Raw genomic sequence first — 17,864 nt, 5'->3', positions numbered from 1 at the left:
TTTGTTATGTTGAATTGTACCCGATAAGCAATTGGGTTTGAACCCGATAAGCTATTTGCATCCGATTATTGTCCCGCCCTGACAAAAATCCTGGGTCCGCCCCTGATTATCACCATCAACTATAAACACCTATCTTATTTATATGTAGATATAATAGAGATTACAGGACTACGGGTGGAGTGAATTCACAATACCTCCATTTTAATCTGGAGAGTCGAGATGGAACACAGAGCGGTGACTAGACCTATTAGACGGAAACTCCTGTTCGGTTAGAGTGAGGTGAGATGGACAATTAAAGAGGTGTCACTAACATCTCGTAATGCATTTATATACAAAATTTATGAATTTTTGAATTCACTTCGTATGAAATCAAACATAATTTTTTAAAATTAATATTAATATATTTTTTAATATTATTCTTTGACCACTTTAACTTTAATGGGGAATTTCACGTATACCCCTCAAAAACTTCAAAAATACATATCCCCCCTAAAGTTTGAAATTACATATTTCCCTCTCTAAACTTCAAATACTCACAAATTTACCAATTTTATTTTTTTTTATATTAAAACTCATTCTAAATTTATAAAATATCCAGTTTACCCTTTTATTAAAAGCATATAAAGCCCATCAAACTCAAAATTGAATCTGAACAATTTTTCTACCTTCCAAACTACTTTTAAATATGCGTGCGCAAGATCAGCACGAATCTTGATGTGAACACGCACGTATATTGATGTGACGTGCACAGATCTTAATGCGATGCGCACCAATCAATATTGCTTGAAGATCCGTGCATGCTAAATCAACACGAAATTGAAGCACTATGCACAGATCTTAATGCGATGCACACAGATCAAACGGTAGAGGAACCCTTTAGATTTAAATTTGAGTTTGATGGGCTTTATATGTTTTTAATAAAGGGCAAAATGGGTATTTTAAGATTTTAGAATGAGTTTTAATATAAAATACAATAAAATGGATAAATTTGTAAGTTTTTGAAGTTTGGAGGGGGAAATACGTAATTTTAAACTTTAGAGGGGGAAATACATAATTTTGAAGTTTTTGAGGGGTATACGTGAAATTCCCCCAACTTTAATTTATAAATTTTATATGAAAATCCATAATAACTGATAAGTCGATAACCGATAGTAATCTATTTGAACAGTTTTAATTTGTTGCTGAGGCATATAGATTTCGCACTTTACAATAATCACGGAGGCCAACGACGCGGTATTTCTACTGGTTTTTTAGGGTAAAGATTTTAACAGAGTAGTTTTGACTTCATACAGCGCACATACTATAGAATCAAAACTGAACAACATATGGTTTTTGCGCTGCATCAAGGTAAAACATCTGTGTTAAAGTCCTTACCCGTTTTGTTATCACTGCGTTAGAAATAGTAATTAAATCGTAACACCCCAGGTACCTGAGGTACAAGTTATAAATCTCAACCGTTCTTTTCATGTGGCACCGATCTTAATGCATATCTAGACCGTCTATTTTTCTAAATTTACCTCAGGTACCTGGGGACGCGAACTCATGAAAAAGGAATACGTATCACACCAGGTACCTGAGGTGCAAGTTATAAATCTGGACCGTTCTTTTCAGATAGAACGAATCTCAAAGCATATATAGACCGTCTATTTTTCTAAATTGTACCTCAGGTACCTGGGGGAACCTGACTCATGAAAAAGCGCTAATAGAGAAAAAACCCGGAAGGCCCAAATCCCCCCCTCCACCTCTCGTTCCTCTCTCCTCTCCTCTCCGCTCCTCTCCCTTTCTCTTCTCTTCTCCACGCGCAATCTCTCGTGCTCTTTCTTTCCAATTAAACTTGGCGCGCGATCTGCTCTTCTTCGGTCATTCCATTTCCATTTGCTTGAGCTCTCTCTCAGAAGTCATGGCAAGTGAGAGAGCTGAGCTTGCGAAGCTCTGTAGCTCACGCAATTGGTCCAAAGCCATTAGAATTCTAGACAAACTCCTATCCAAGTCTTCCTCGATTCAAGATATATGGTTCGGATCTGATCTCACTCGAATTTACTGTTTTTCTTTTCCATTTAGAGATTTCTAGGTTTATTTTGTATATAGCACATTAGGATGTTGACCTAATCAATTGTTGTATTGTAGCAACCGAGCTTTGTGTTATAGTCAACTGGAGCTTCACAAGCATGTGGTAAAAGACTGTGATAAGGCACTCCAACTCGATTCGAATCTTCTTCAAGCTTACATACTCAAAGGTTAGTTTGGCTTGAGTTCAAATTTGTAAATTACTTGAATACAGTGGGGCTTTCATAGAGGTTTTGTTGACATTCGTGTTGATCCATCTATTCCATCTTTGATCAAATACTTTGGCTAGTCAAAATCCAATTCAATAATATTTGGTTTTTGGTGCTAAACTGGATTTTAATAACAAATTGTTTGTATGAAAAGGACGGCCCATCTGTTGGGTTCAAGAAACTGTATGATCTTGTGCCAGACCTATACTTGTTGGTACCAACTTGGTCTCAAACTGATTTGTACTACTTATTCACTGTGATTCTGTTCAACTGAGGAGTTATGTTTGTATCAGGGTTAAATTTAGGTTCAGAATTAAGACGGTTGACATCATTTGATACTGGCATATACTACTATTCTGGTACCTACATAGTATGTAATAATGTAAAGAGTAATTGATGTATAATCAGGTAATGCTTTATCTGCTCTGGGAAGAAAAGAGGAAGCATTGCTTATTTGGGAGAGAGGCTATGAAATTGCTATTAACGAGTCAACTGATCTCAAACAACTACTAGAACTGGAAGAGTTGCTCTCCAGTGCAAAACTATCTCAGCAGCACCAATGCACTATCACTGAGGACACTTCAGTTGAAACCCCACCATGCGACACAAAGGTCGTGATCTCAGAAGATCGGGTGGTCAACACCAAGACTATTTTATGTGAAGATCGTACTATTGATTCGTCAGGTAGTGGTGGGCCCACTTCCCCTACAGATAGCAAGACAATGGAAGCAAATGGAGGGATTAGGGAAAAATGTGAAACTGGAGAAAAGAAAGAGCAAAAATGTGAAACTAGAGAAAAGAAAGAGCTTTCTCTTTCTCTCTCTAATAACAAAAAGATGGTGGACTTCTTGAAGACCCCTAGTGGTGGAGAGATAAAGTTGGATAGAAAGGTGTTTGTTACTAATTACTCGTCAAAGACCAAGTCCATTAGCTTGGATCTTAGGCTCTCAAGAGGCATTGCACAGGTACAATTATAATTTGATTTATTATTAGCTTCTTTGTTCACATTTGTTTCCTTCAGAAATATAATGGCATGTATGTTTTGAAAAATAGCATACTATAGCATTGTATTATTTTCTTTTTTTGTAATAATTGTTTTCTTATTGAATTTTATATATTGCAATGTTAAGGTTTCTGTGAATGTTGTGAGTCACAAGATATGATGACATATTAATATAACCTATGGTAATTTTGCAGGTGAATGAAGGAAACTATAACCAAGCCATATCCATTTTTGACCAGGTTTGTAGCGAACTGAGCTTCTTTCTCAAATGAAACCTTTTCTTGCAGTGAATAACTCCATATGTAATTTGGATAACATGCACAGATATTGCGGGAGACCCCTACATATCCAGAGGCACTTATAGGAAGAGGTACAGCTTATGCCTTCCAAAGAGAGCTGGATGCTGCTATTGCTGATTTTACTAAAGTAAATATGTTCAATTGTTTTATAGAGAATTCCTTTCCTTTAAGCTTCTTTTGTATTTCATAATATATAAATATTGTCTGGTTTTGTTATAGGCTATTCAATCAAACCCAGCTGCTGCAGAGGCATGGAAGCGGCGGGGTCAGGCCCGGGCTGCCCTTGGAGAGTTCAGTGTGGTATGTTGTTCTAATTTTTAAATTAGTTTTTTCTGGTTTTTGTGCTTTATTTTGATTTTGTTGAAATGTAGTACAAGATTTTGCAATAACGTATCTGGAGAATGTATGCAGTATAATTGTGTAAGAATGTATTAACATAAAAAATTCCGACTCCTCTGGGAGAACATCTTTATCAATTGGCTTTATGTTACCTTTTCAGGCTATTGAGGACTTATCAAAAGCACTTCAATACGAGCCAAATTCTCCAGATGTTTTGCATGAGAGGGGTTGGTATATGGATCTATTTTTCCTATGCATACAGTGAAAAGTTTGTTTATATATAACTTAATTCTAAGCAGCATTGGGAAACTTTTTGTAGGGATTGTGAATTTCAAATTCAAGGACTACAACTCTGCGGTGGAAGACCTCACTTCATGTGTTAAGCGTGATAAAAAAAACAGCTCAGCCCACACCTACTTGGTAAGCTCCAATATATATGGTATAGAGGTTTCTTTCTTCTTCGTAAAGGATTTCTTAGAATTTTGGTTGCCAAAAAAATATTCAGAAGACTGTTATTACAGCAGGTCCTTGTGTTGGGATTTTTAGGTCTCTAGGACTGAGAATTTTAAAGGATATTTTAGCGCAGAACAAGCCAGAAGAATTAATTAACCACTATTAATCCAAAAAAAAAAAAAAATGGTGCCCTCCTAGGGCCAATTTAGCGCAGAACAAGCCAGAAGAATCAATTAACAAACCTTTCCTACACATGACTCGTTTTTAAGAACTGCATAAATGAAACCATTATGTTACTTTGGATATGGCGCTGATATCTTTCCTCCTCTGCTCTTTTCGGATAATGTATCTAGTCAATTTATTTATCATGTGATGCTATGAGTTTATTCTACAGGCATATTGACAAGTTTCTCAAATGCAGGGTCTATCATTAGCAGCAATAGGAGAGCACCAAAGGGCAGAAACAGAACATCTCCTTGCAATAAAGTTGGACCAAAATTTTCTTGACAGCTGGGCCCACCTTGCCCAGGTTATTACCTCATTACATCTTATACATAATTCTTTTTAATATGTTTACATTCTGATTATTTTTTTGTACTTTGATGCCTAGAGAATAAAATCTTCTCTCTATCATGCTAATCATTTTTTTCGTTCATAAAATACAAGTATTTATTATGTTTTTGTCTGCAATATGTTTTGTGGCAGCGCACTTGTAACTTGTGCAGAAATATAAGCATTTTCTTAACTTATTTTATCTTGCAGCTTTACCTTGATTTGGCAAATTCGGAAAAAGCATTGCAGTACCTTGATAAAGTTCTAGTTATTGATGGAAGGTGAGCCATGAGAATAGTATGCATTTATTTTTTTGACTTCTAATTATTAATTTTCACCATGCGTCTGATTTCTTTTTTTGAAGAAAAATAATTTATTCCTACTTTGTTCAAATATTATTATTGCATAGGTTTCCTAAGGCATATCACTTGCGGGGCCTACTCTACCATGGAATGGGGCAACATAGGTTATTTAATTTTTCTTTTTGGATAATTATTGCAGCTTTGTTTTGACCACACCATTATGTTTTCTTTATTTTATCCAAAGTCTTCTTAGTGGTGACTAAGATGTCCTCTATTGTGAATTTTTTTTTAACAAGCAGAACTGCAATTAAAGATCTGTCATTGGCTTTGACAATAGAAGGTTCGAATGTTGAATGCTTGTACCTGCGCGCTTCATGCTATCATGCAATTGGAGAGTACAAATCTGCGGTATACTTATGTTTGCTTGTGAATTCTTGTAAATTATTATGTTCTGTATTTTCATTTCTATAATTTTTCATTTCTATTCAGGCCAAGGACTATGATGCAGTTCTAGATCTGGAGCTTGATTCTGTAGATAAATTTGTTTTGCAGTGCTTGGCATTCTACCAGGTGTGAACAAATGAATTACAGACATAAGAATACCTATTCAATATTATCCATTCTAAGTTCAGTGTGTCTATTTAGATTGATGTCATTTTTTTTTTTTGGGCTTAAATTCTTGTGCAGAAAGAAATTGCTCTTTACACAGCATCAAAAGTTAATATCGAGTTCTCTCAGTTCAATATTGATGATGATATCGATCCTCTTTTCAAGGTACCTATCTCATGTGTTTTATTCTTACTTTTATTTTTATTATCTGTAATAATAGCTGCTCATGGATGATTCCTTACAAATGGAGCTATAATATGGACACTTGTTTTCTTTCTTGGAATGTTGAGTATAGATCGAGATCATCGAGTTTGTAGTTGTTTGACAGTTCTTGAACCTTTACTTCTTTTGCACACTTACTTTTTATAATTCATTTAATATATGTTGCTGTTTTGAGTTAAGATCTCTGTTATCTTTAATAATTACATGCCTAACAAATTTAATAACAGGAATACTGGTGTAAAAGGCTACATCCAAAAAATGTATGCGAGAAGGTGTACAGGCAGCCCCCTTTGCGTATCTCTTTGAAAGCAGGCAGGCTTAACAAGCAAGAGTTCAAATTCACAAAGCATCAGATTTCCCTTCTTCAAACTGCTGATCACATTGGAAAGAAGATTCAGTACTGTTGTCCTGGTTTCTTGCAAAATAGACGTCAGGTGGCAAAACTTTTTCATTGAGTACCTGCTAATTTCCTTTTTTGTCAGTATCTGTATTACCATTTCTCAAGTTCTTTTTAGCATCTTTTTAGGTCCTATATTGAGAACATATCTATGGAGATTAGGCTGCCAAGCAGTAATCCTTTTAAAACATGTGCTTATTACAAATGTTGATAAGCTCGCCAGTTTAACATATTATCACTATAATATTGACTATAATATTGACTTTTAAAGGCATTATTTTATTCCTTAATTCAAACTTCAATTTGTAAGACTAGTTTTTTGTCACTTTTTAGCACCGATTTTCCTTGTAAAATAATAATTTCAGTATTCAAAAAGGAAGAAAGCTAGTTGTACCATAGTCTTTAAAAATTTCATAATGTTTATTTATATATGCTGCAGTATCGCATGGTGGGGCTAGCTGCAATAGAAATTGCACAGAAGGTGTCAAAGCATTGGCGTGTTTTGAAGAATGCAAAAAAGAATGGGAAACCAGTAAAGAAGAAGGAAAAGCTGGGGCTATCAAGCCAGAACCGGGGTGGGTCAGGTTGTAGCACAAGCGGGCCATCTGGTACAACTATCTACAGTTCTGTTGAAGAGAGAGGGGTTGCAGTGCATTCACTCCCTTGGAAGGATATTTATTCCGTTGCAGTCAGGTGGAGACAGATCTCTGAACCATGTGACCCTGTTGTTTGGATTAACAAGCTAAGGTAAACATTTCAGTATTGTAAGTCTTTAAGCAAGGTATTTGGAATTACCCAAAAGAAAATGTATGCATTGGAATTGTCACTGATTGCCCCCAAATAACTATTCTTCATTTCCAGATCAGTGTTGTGTTTAAATTTTCATTACATGCTTTTACTCTCCAAGTGCCACAGGATATTAGTTCTAGTGTTTATTCTCTGCTTTTGTCTTTTTAAGTTAATTGCCAAAATTGAAGCATGTTTTCTACATTTGCAGTGAGGAGTTCAATTCTGGTTTTGGGTCCCACACACCGATGCTCCTTGGACAAGCAAAAGTGGTGCGTTACTATCCCAACTACCAAAGGTACACTCGTGTATAGTCCTTTACTTTCGTCCTTCCTCCCACCCTCCTTTTCACTTGAATATCTACTAAAATTAATGTGCTGCCTTCTTGTGCAAACCAATAGGATGCTGGACCATGCAAAGACTATCATTCTCAACTCTAAGTATGTAACCAATGCAGAGGATCGTTTAGTTGATCTCTCTGGAAAGTTAGATAAGGCAAGCTCTCTGTGCTGTATACTATAATATATTTTTGTTGAAGCTTTGCAAAGGATTTTAGTTTTCAAATCTTATAATCTGAAAATATTCTCATCTTACTAAAAAATGGGAAAATATTCTCGTCTGAAACTTGCAGGTTAAAATAGCTTCATCCTGCTCTGACCTCTATAAGTTGGTTGGGGAGAACTTTTGGGTCAGCACTACATGTGATAGCACAGCATATGAAGGGTAAGAGCACCAAACAAGTACATGCTCCGTAATAACTTTTGTGCTTGGGGATTGCAGGTTTAATGAATTTGCTGCTCTCTTTTGTTGTAGGAATAAGCTTGAAGGCACAAGAATTACCACTCAGATAACGTAAAGGGCTTTCTTTGCATACTAGTTTATTTCATTCATTTCTGGTGTTTTTCTTTCATATTTTATGAATGGGACACATGCACATGCAGGGATAAGATAGGATTTGACTTTGCAATCAGAACGCCTTGTACACCATCCAGATGGGAAGAATATGATGAAGAAATGGCCTTTAGCTGGGAGGTTCTCTCTCTCTCTCTCTCCCTCCCTCCCTCCCTCCCCCGTCCTCCTCCCCCCGCTCTGTGCGCACACACTCATGTTACTATAGATACACAAGCAAGTAACACTAGCTATTTATCTTTTGATCGATGTTCTTCTTTTTTGCATACAGGCCCTTTGTGAAGCATATAGTGGTGATCTTTTTGGTTCACACAATCTAAGTTTGCTTAACAACGTCAAAGATGCAATACTTCGTATGACTTATTATTGGTAATTATATACATTCTTGAGAATCAAATGGGAGTGTTATTTTTAAATAATGACATCCTTTGAGGGCCTATATATTTTTATTTTCATTTCAAATATTTGACCCAATTATACAGGTACAACTTTATGCCTCTCTCAAGGGGATCTGCTGTGGTGGGATACACAGTCATGCTGGGTCTACTTCTTGCGGCAAACATGGAGGTGACCACGAGCATTCCACCAGGTGTCCAGGTCGATTGGGAGGCCATCCTTTCCCCCAACCCAGAAACCTTTATAGAAGCGGTGAAGCAATGGATGTACCCTTCTATGAAGATTAACCGCTCTTGGAAGGACCATGCAGATGTCTCCACGGTGTTCAACACCACTGGATCTGTTGTGGCTGCTCTCAGCTCCTTCGATAACTGATGTATTTTCCTTTTTTTTTCAGGTGTGTTATTTTTCTAGTGCTACAAATATATACTTTTTGTTGTTGTTGTTGTTGTATACTTTTGAGAGATGTTTTCTTTATGTTTAATTTTGTCAATTCCAGGTGTCAAGGAAGGATGTGTAATCTATTTGTAGTTGATACTTTCCAATACGTCCAGGTGAGTGCTCTTCGACTAATGAAGTACATTATGTTTTGTTTTGCTTTTATTACTAACCTCCAAAGTAACACCTTGTACGGGTCTTTAATTATTATGGGGGAATTTCATGTATACCTGTCAAAAACTTTGAAATTACGTATTACTCCCCTCTAAAGATCATAATATCATATTTAGCCTTCTAAATTTCAAAAACTCGTAAATTTACCCATTTTATTACCTTTTCTATCAAAACTCAGTTTAAATTTATAAAGTACCCATTTTACCCATTATTAAATAGCCTATTTAAGAAAAATGTGAGTGTTCTAATTGGTCAGTTTCTGAGGGCAAATGACTCATTTCTCTACTCTTGGTGCATACACAAGCAGCAGCAACAACAAAGCCTTTGCTCCCAAACAAGTTGGGGTAGGCTAGAAATGAAAATCAATCGAATTTCATTTTCATAAAGAGGCTGTATTTTACATTGGCTCGCCACATCTATCACGACCCTCCTTTTTTCTGGCTTGGGACAGCTGTGTAGAAACTACAGAAATTACACAGGCGGAGTTTGACGCATACACAAGCGTATATGTAAATTTCATTGTATATACGTTAGAAGTAGACAAATTAACCATTTTTCCTTGAAAACCGACTAAATAGAATACTGACATTTTTCTTAAATAAGCTATATATATTTTTTATTTTTAAATAAAGGTTAAAATGAGTATTTATGAACTTTAAGTGGGTTTTAATAGAAAAGACAATAAAATGGGTAAATTTGTGAGTTTTTGAAGTTTAGAAGGGTAAATATGTAATTTCAAAGTTCTTGAGGAGTATACATGAAATTCCACCTAATATTAATATCTGACTGGCAGCTAAATGGTTTGGGTCTAGTATGGTGTAAATAATGCTTCTTATTCATAATGATTCAATCCTTTTCTTCAAGTAGAAAAAGAAGAAGATAGAAATAAATAAGAATGAACAAGAAAGAACATATGAACTTCCCTCAAACTCTTATCATACCATTTTAAATGTCTGTTTTGAAATAGATCATCGCGGAAGATTTTAAGAATGAGCAGGAAATGGAATCTGAAACGCGTTGTTAAGCAAACTTTGACGTTGTTAAGCAAACTTTGACGTTTGTCATTGTTTTCTATTGTTGTTTGTCTCTTTTGGGTGTCATTTGTAAAACTGAAAACATAAAAAGAATTATTTAAATGTTTGTAATAATGTTTGCTGTCTCGTTTGTAATAAAACCATTTTAAAAGCATTTTAGTTGGGAGAATTGTCAACTTCTTTTAAAAGCTTTATTTAAAAAAGAGAGATTGTTGCTCAAGTAGGAACTACTCGAATTAAAAGAGATTATTTCACTAAAGTTTTAAAAGCATTTTAGTTAACCACTGGATCTGTTGTGGCTACTCCAATTAGCTGCAAGTTTTGTTGTGGAGAGGAAGGTCTAAGTGGTAGGTAAACTAGAAACTTTGCATCCCAAAACATTGTCAGATATATCATCTGCAAAATACACATTAAGTACTGGATCTAAATCAGGGAAGTTACCTATTCTGATATAAAGGTAGTAGATTGAATTGTAATATTTTATTTAGAGTGAGTCTATGCTACCATGTATATCACGGTTGGTCAGTAGTATAGATTAATATTTTTGTTTTGTTTTCAAAATTCTAATGGTTGATCAAAACCGTTCAACATGATCTCCGTATGAATATGTACTTGCAAACCGGATTTTATATTTTTTACTTTATATGAAAATTCTGGATCATCCAAAAACATTGATTTTCTACCTATCTTAGAAAATTGTAAAAAAATAAAAAAATATATAAAATTCGGTATGCAAGTACATTTTTATATGAAAATTATGTTAAATAGTTCGGATCGATCGTTAAAATTTTGAAAATGAAAATATTGATCCGTATTACAGATCAAATCGTGCTATACATAGTACATATGGTACTCTTTTAGAGCAAAATTTAAACTATTTCTAAATCAAAAAGAAAGAAAGGGAAAAAGTGGACTCCTTGTCGAAGCCTCCTACACTTGAAATATTCTCCTAGCTCTTCATTAAAATTAATGCATGTTTCAACTACCTTCAAGTATCATTTTAATCCATGTTTCAAATGTTACCACAAATCCCCTTCCATGAAGTGTTTCAATCAAGAAATTCTAATTAACTCTATCAAATGCTTTCTCGAAATCAAGTTTGAAAAGAACTCTCTTGAGTTTTCTATCTTGATTTTATGCAAAATTGCATGGCACATGCAATATTATCAGTTATAAGTTAATCTTTTACGAGATTAGTTGAGAATTATCAATAAGGCTAATAACTTAGTGATAAATTTCAAGCTGTAGTTAATGAGATGAATGAGGTTATGTTACTTTGCATAGCGTATATTGGCTCGAGTTATGTACTCAAATTTTTGGTTTGAATGTTCTATTATCGATTCGAACTGTTCAATATGAATAGATCTTTTTACTGTTTTTTAGATGAGTAGAAAATCACTTGATCTGAAAATTTTGGACCTCATAATTAAGTGATATTTTTTTTGTATGGATGTAGAGAAAATAAAATCAATTATATCTAAACATTTTATTTTGATATATAAATTTTATGATTTTTGTTATTAAAAAACGAAAAAGTAGATTTACTAGATCCATTTTTCAGAAAAAAGCCGAGAAGCTAAACAGCCAAGGATAATTCGGTCATTTGAATTTAAAAATGGTCGGACACTAGTGAGAAAACCCGAAGCCTACTGTAGGGTAATGATTTTAACAGATCTGTATTAGCGTCATACAGCGCACGGACAATAGAATTAAAACATCGCTACATATAGATAATGCGCTGTATGGAGCCAAATCCACTCTGTTAAAATATTTAACCCCTACTCTACTGTACTGAAGGGTTGTGTGAATTGTCATTTATTTTAACAGATCAGTATTGGCGTCATACAGCGCACGGACAATAGAACTAAAACATCGCTGCATATCGATAATGCGCTGCATGGAGCTAAAACCGCTCTGTTAAAATATTTACCCCTACTCTACTGTACCGAAGGGTTGTGTCCATTCTTATTTCTCATCCATTTGCCAAAGCAAAAACCCAAATCCAATGGCGGCTCTATCTCCGCTCTGCCTCTGCCTCTCCTCCCCCTTCTCTCCTTCTCCTCCTCCTCCTCCTCCTTCCGTCACCATCTCTTCTACCTCAATCCGCTTCCCAATCCGCCGCTGCCAGTTGTCTCTCCTATCCGTACGAGCTGCTGTCTCAGCTAAGGATACACCAGCGCCGAGGCAGCCGAGAGGGATAATGAAACCAACACCGATAACACCTGAACTCCAAGTAATCGTGGGGGTGCCTGAGATATCTCGCACTCAGGCGCTTAAGCTTGTATGGGCCTACATTAAACAACACGACCTTCAGGTATAGATTATTTTTCCAATTTTTTTTGTTATCTAGATTTGGTATTGGCATTAATGGTTCGTCTAGGGTTTGTAAAAATATATCTCTTCGGGCTAGATTGTTTTTTTGTTATTGTTATTATTAGGTTTGCCTAGCGTTTTTATTATCTAGTAATGGGAATAGGTATCATTGTATCAAGTCTTGTGGCTACTTCTTTTTCAAAGGAAAAAGAAAAAGAAAAACAATAGGTTGTGATACAGTGGTTACTGCTTAGTAGGTGGTTTCCTCAAGTGAATTTTTCTTAGAAAAGATTTGAGTTTTAACTTTTAAAGATAAGGGACCTGATTCTTAGCTAAATAGCATAAATTACTTTATGTTGATTTGCAATACTGGTTTTGTAGTTTTTTTTTTTAGCATATGTTTGTGTTGCTGCTTTTATAGTTGGACAAAGTTTATCTGTTCTGGAGGTGGTTGCATCTGGTTTCATGCCATCATTGTGCTGTCATTTAATTTGAATAAATTGAAGAGAATGCACCGTGTTAGTTCAGAACGAAATTATTGCAAAATAAGGGATATGTAGAAAGATGAATTATTTTACAACTAGGCATCAAAACTTTAATTAGTATATGACTATATGTTGGATATTTGCTTGATACGGCAAGAATTTTTTGTTTTGTTTCTTGATTTAAAATTTGAAACACAGCTTAGTACAATCTAAGTTGCAGTCTTTTTTCTTAACAAGGGGTGGCTATGTATTATCTCACTAGCAATAGATATTATAATCAAAGCTGTTTTATGTTATGATCACCATGCAATCATTGAAAATTTGACATTTCACCTCTTAATTTTTTTTTTCTAATTTTCTAAGGATCCAAACAACAAGAAGATAATATTATGTGATGAGAAGTTGAAGAAAATATTTGGCAAAGAACAAGTGGGTTTACTTGAAGTTACGAAGCTTCTCAATCCACATTTCAAAAAGAAAGAATAGATGGCTTCTTGCATGGAGCTAGCTTTTTGTAAATGGCATACAAAGGTTGATGTGCCTTTATTAGGATGATGTTAGTGTTATTTGTTGCTTTAGGATCAGTGCTGCTCTCTCCCCTTTTGCTTCTGAAATCCTTGGTATTTTTGTTTTTACTTGTGTTGAGATGCATTTTGAGTAGTAACTGAATACCATGTTGAAATTTATTTCTCTAGCTTTTTGAGCAGTAACTAATTTCATGTTTTGAATGTAGATCAGGGACAGATCCTGTCATAATATATATGGTCTGATACTGGTTTATTGTTGTTGTGTTGTATGAACTGGTATTAACTCAAAAGGTGGACTTCTACTCTTCTAGCCATCTTTCTTTCCCATATAATTATTAAATCGTTCTAACGAGGGTATGCTATAGCATTTTCGGACTATAAAAGTTATGATACTATCAGCGCTATAGCATGCTATATTGACGCAATATGAACATAGTGTCGTTTTTTTAATTGTTCTGTTATGGCGCGATAAATGATATTTAAACCTTTGGTTCTAACATTGGATGTGAGTAGGTTCTTTCTAACACCAATAATTTTTCATTCTTTTACCAACATTAGCGTAAAACGGATAGCCAACAAATACGCGCTTTTATATTCTTATAAGAGGACGATCTCAGTCTGACAATAAACCAAAAAAATACTCGTGATTCCAACAAATACTCGTGATTCCAAAAATTGTCACTCGTTGGAATGAAATCTGGACTTTTAGCACTCAAAATTTCATTGCTAAAAGTCCAGATTTTCTCACTCGTTGGCATCTTGTTCTACACTTTTGCTTTTACAACTTTTTATTCTGTCCTCACAGAAACCCGCTATTGCGGATGACCATCGAGTTGTCAGTTATTCAGCTCTTTCAAGTCTCAAGAGAAATTCCATTCAAGTATATAACCATTCTAGTTGTTATGCAATAAAATGTTCACGAAAAACATTACATTCTGTGGGCCCACAGGGAAGGTTTGAGATGGTATCAACTCATGGAGCCACATTTTGTTCGACACCATCTCAAACGATTTAAAACATACAAATAAATCTAATAGGTAATAAACAAAACCATCCGAATCCTATTGACAACACTGACAAAAAATAGTTTACCTACTAAACCAAAGTTTCAAAATTTGAACAAAAAATAGTTCATAGACCACAGAGAGAGAACAACCTAAGTTACCAGCTACCAAAATTAAATTGACAAACTAAATCTTACAAAAAGGACATCCCTCTTACACCCTCTTTATTCCTCTTATTTGTGAATACGGCAGTCAAATAGCTAACCCTGATAAATTAATTGTTAAATCTTACATTCGATAGTGGAATCAGTACAAACTTTTGGTTAAAGTAACAATTCAGCAATCTGAACTGCGTTAAGTGCAGCTCCTTTGCGTATCTGATCGCCACAGATCCACAGATCCAACCTGCCAATAGAATTTCAAAGATGGAAATGCATTTGAATGGGATAAAAAATAACCACAAAATTAGATTATAGAACTGCTTTCTGCAAAATATATAGAGATATAGCTATGATGCAACTTACCCTCGGTTATCATCTTGCGAAATGTCCTGACGAATTCTTCCCACTGCAACATCATCTTTGTTTGATACCTAAATTGACAACATACGTGAATCCAATTTAAAATCAAAGGTCCAATTTTGACACACCAAAAGAGAGAGAGAGAGAGAGAGAGAGAGAGAGAGTACCCCCAGAGGTGTTGGGAAGTCGTTTAACTCACGGTCATCAATAATTACAACACCAGGAGCTTTCCGTAGTATCTGCCTTGCAGTTTCCTATTCAATAATAATAATAATAATAAAACATTTCAACGTTCTAGCCTTGCTTAAAAAGTAGAAGATTAACCTCAAATAAACATTTGGTTTTGTGCGCTGAATACTGAATTTTAACCTCATCAAGTGGATTTTCGAACTGAAGATTAATGCTTTCGCCATGTGCGCGCATGGTAGCCACTCGCATGCATGTTGCCGTGACCTTCACTTCATCATTATTCTACAATGTGTTTCATTTAGAAGTGTAATTAGGCCTCACACACCACAGCTCTTAGTGTAATAAAGTAGTAATATTTTCTAAGCAAAAATAGAAGAAAGGAAGATCAGGCAATTTTACCCAGATTTTGTGAGTTTCCTTGACCAACTTCATCTCTTCCTCATTGTATCCATTCGGAAGAACCGATGAATTATGTGAGAATACATTGAAGGCATACTATAATAGAAGTATTAAGCAGTCAGAAATCACACCTAACTGCATATCTAGGAATGATGAGAGAGACAGAGAGAGAGACCTGTTTCTTGAAGATTTTACATGTCGGTTCTTTGCCATCTAATACCTAAGGAAAGAAAGCAGGAAAAAAAAAAACATAAGAACAAACATGACTGTAAAGTTGAAAGAAAGGCTGTAGAGCCGATATTATTATTAACTGTCACAAGATGAAGAGTGTCTAAAGAGTACAAGTATACATAAATACGAAAGCAAATACCTCACGGGTCTGCAGCTTTAGCTCCTCCATTGCAGCTGCACCTGCCCCACTAGCAGCTTGGTATGTACTGACAACCATTCTTACAACCTGAAATGCATAGGTAGTTAAAATTATGTTTCAGTAATAGCTTTCTTCATTCAATACAGATAGAGAAGGTGCAATGAATGAAGCTTCAGCCATAAGAGTCTTGTTTGTGACCAGATTCTTGTAAAACATTTGTGTTAACTATTTTCTGACTGAGTGACACAACTGCACCGTATGATCAACAAATTTGCTGAGTTATATGATCCTCCAGCAGAGAAGATATAAACAGAAACTAGAAAGCATTCAAATGACATGGGAAAATTTGAATCAAATTAGAGGTTTAAGTTCTCCATGTATGACTGCAAATTATTTATAATTTGTATAACAACAGAGGCAGAACTAGAAAATCTTGACAGGGAGGTCTGCAATTTAAAATACACAATATACGATAGGTGGGAATTGAACCCGAGTCTTCACCATCACAAAATAGACCTCTAACCACTCTAACCACTAGATTATGGGTAAATATTTGATATTTTATGAGAGAGGCTGGACTATAATAAAATGTTGAAAAAAAATATAATTCAATTAAATTTCAATATACATAATTAAAATTGTAAAATCATAAGCCACCCCGCTAAGCTTAAAATCCGCCTCTAATGACAACATTTTTCTCGCAGCAAAATAAATTTTGGCACCAATTAATAGAATTATAAACCTTTGCATGTCGATGAAGTGGAGTCACCCCCATCAAGCAAATAATTGTGGAACAATTCGGGTTAGCAATGATGGCCCCCTTACCATTCCTCCCTTTGAGCCTAATATGACTCATCGCCTCGGGATTCACCTCTGGTATAACAAGTGGTACCCCTGGATCCATTCTAAAAGCCGAGCTGTTATCCACCACAATTGCTCCCTTATCAGCTGCAATAGGTCCCAACTCTTTACTAATCCCTCCTCCCGCACTAAACAAGGCTATATCAACCCCATCAAAGCTCTCTGGCTTGAGCTCCTCTACCGTGTAGGTCTTACCTTGGAAAGGAAGCTGCTTTCCAGCGGATCGATGACTTGCGAGAAGCTTGAGTGAATTATATGGGAAGTCTCGCTGGGAAAGTACTTCGAGGAACTCTTGACCTACAGCACCGGTGACGCCGACGACGGCCACTGTGGGACCGTCTTCGCGAAGAGCCATGCGGACAGTAGAGGCACGCCGGAGAGAGGGGTGGTGACGGGCGGAGAGGCATCGTGGTGGGGTGAAGAGGTGGTGGCGAGTGAAGGCTGTTGAGTGCATTGCGAGTGTGTATGTGTTGTTTGTGCGCGTGCGCGCGCTTGTGAGAGAGCGGGTTGCGGCGAGAGAGGTTTAGGTTGGCGATGACTCAGCAATGCAGCATGAAGAGTTGAAGACAATCGAAACAGACGACTCTAATTTACGAATTCGCATCTCTGAGATATCCCATATTTTGCATGATTTTTTGGAAAATCTGTACGGGTCAAATACTTTCTACACGAATCTCAAAGCTCCAATAATACTGGGTCCTGCGCTATCCCGAGTAGGCACCGGACACGTCGGTCACGGAAAATTTGAGATATCTCAGAGGATACGTACTCCTAATTTACTGTCAGGCCTCAGCGATTGCCTATTAGGGTTAGACCAGGGGCAGTATTATTCTTGCTTTTAGATTCGTGCTAAGTTAAAAGAAGGATCCGGAACTGTTTGTTTCAATTGTACTTGGGTAACATAGGCGATGTGAATTCGAATTGATATCGGTAAGGCCGAATTTTTATTAATATAAAAAAATATTAAATTTCAGAAACTATTTAAGTTTTCGTGTTTTTTCGAAAT

At 35.8% G+C, this 17,864-nt stretch overlaps 3 protein-coding genes and 1 long non-coding RNA gene across 6 annotated transcripts; 2 read left to right on the top strand and 2 right to left on the bottom strand.

Annotated features, from left to right (window-relative positions):
• The first annotated feature begins 1,673 nt into the window (after positions 1-1,673).
• SRFR1 (Tetratricopeptide repeat (TPR)-like superfamily protein) lies at positions 1,674-10,377 on the top strand. Of its 3 annotated transcripts, none has more exons than XM_078323733.1 (25): positions 1,674-2,013; positions 2,128-2,237; positions 2,685-3,241; positions 3,474-3,518; positions 3,604-3,705; positions 3,798-3,878; positions 4,078-4,144; positions 4,237-4,337; positions 4,792-4,899; positions 5,133-5,203; positions 5,332-5,388; positions 5,524-5,632; positions 5,714-5,794; positions 5,912-5,998; positions 6,283-6,489; positions 6,892-7,199; positions 7,450-7,536; positions 7,640-7,733; positions 7,870-7,961; positions 8,052-8,090; positions 8,180-8,270; positions 8,419-8,516; positions 8,630-8,919; positions 9,043-9,097; positions 10,123-10,377. In XM_078323733.1, exons 1-23 carry the CDS (start codon positions 1,901-1,903, stop codon positions 8,916-8,918), a joined length of 2,994 nt encoding a protein of 997 aa, XP_078179859.1. In that variant the 5' UTR covers positions 1,674-1,900; the 3' UTR covers position 8,919; positions 9,043-9,097; positions 10,123-10,377. The 3 variants fall into 3 exon arrangements, with proteins under 3 accessions (XP_078179859.1, XP_078179858.1, XP_078179857.1); XM_078323732.1 differs by having other exon boundaries at positions 8,630-8,936; positions 9,040-9,097; XM_078323731.1 differs by having other exon boundaries at positions 8,630-8,940.
• On the bottom strand, positions 9,040-9,348 carry LOC144573950 (uncharacterized). The gene is made up of 2 exons (XR_013518111.1): positions 9,212-9,348; positions 9,040-9,154 (listed from the first exon to the last, which is right to left on the bottom strand). It is a non-coding gene; the product is annotated as an uncharacterized LOC144573950 (long non-coding RNA).
• Positions 10,378-12,125: 1,748 nt separating the features above from the next.
• LOC144573948 (zinc finger CCCH domain-containing protein 44-like) lies at positions 12,126-13,820 on the top strand. Its single transcript, XM_078323730.1, has 2 exons — positions 12,126-12,503; positions 13,351-13,820. Exons 1-2 carry the CDS (start codon positions 12,195-12,197, stop codon positions 13,471-13,473), a joined length of 432 nt encoding a protein of 143 aa, XP_078179856.1. The 5' UTR covers positions 12,126-12,194; the 3' UTR covers positions 13,474-13,820.
• Positions 13,821-14,489: 669 nt separating this feature from the next.
• On the bottom strand, positions 14,490-17,399 carry LOC144573946 (semialdehyde dehydrogenase family protein). Its single transcript, XM_078323725.1, has 8 exons — positions 16,740-17,399; positions 15,998-16,084; positions 15,803-15,847; positions 15,628-15,723; positions 15,409-15,510; positions 15,207-15,293; positions 15,043-15,110; positions 14,490-14,923 (listed from the first exon to the last, which is right to left on the bottom strand). Exons 1-8 carry the CDS (start codon positions 17,310-17,312, stop codon positions 14,842-14,844), a joined length of 1,140 nt encoding a protein of 379 aa, XP_078179851.1. The 5' UTR covers positions 17,313-17,399; the 3' UTR covers positions 14,490-14,841.
• Between the last annotated feature and the right edge of the window lie 465 nt (positions 17,400-17,864).

This window comes from Carex rostrata, chromosome 22 (assembly GCF_964058835.1).
Source record: "Carex rostrata chromosome 22, lpCarRost1.2, whole genome shotgun sequence".
NCBI lineage: Eukaryota > Viridiplantae > Streptophyta > Magnoliopsida > Poales > Cyperaceae > Carex > Carex rostrata.
This window is presented reverse-complemented; position numbering and strand designations above follow the sequence as displayed.

Coding starts and splice junctions, on each gene's coding strand:
- SRFR1 (XM_078323733.1), top strand. CDS start 1,901: ATGGCAAGTGAGAGAGCTGAGCTTGCGAAGCTCTGTAGCTCACGCAAT. Junction 4,338..4,791: donor GCTCAGCCCACACCTACTTG/GTAAGCTCCAAT, acceptor TCTCAAATGCAG/GGTCTATCATTAGCAGCAAT. Junction 8,091..8,179: donor AGAATTACCACTCAGATAAC/GTAAAGGGCTTT, acceptor ATGCACATGCAG/GGATAAGATAGGATTTGACT.
- LOC144573948 (XM_078323730.1), top strand. CDS start 12,195: ATGGCGGCTCTATCTCCGCTCTGCCTCTGCCTCTCCTCCCCCTTCTCT. Junction 12,504..13,350: donor TTAAACAACACGACCTTCAG/GTATAGATTATT, acceptor TAATTTTCTAAG/GATCCAAACAACAAGAAGAT.
- LOC144573946 (XM_078323725.1), bottom strand. CDS start 17,312: ATGCACTCAACAGCCTTCACTCGCCACCACCTCTTCACCCCACCACGA. Junction 15,848..15,997: donor TAAAGCTGCAGACCCGTGAG/GTATTTGCTTTC, acceptor TTCTTTCCTTAG/GTATTAGATGGCAAAGAACC. Junction 15,294..15,408: donor TCGAAAATCCACTTGATGAG/GTTAAAATTCAG, acceptor ATTATTGAATAG/GAAACTGCAAGGCAGATACT.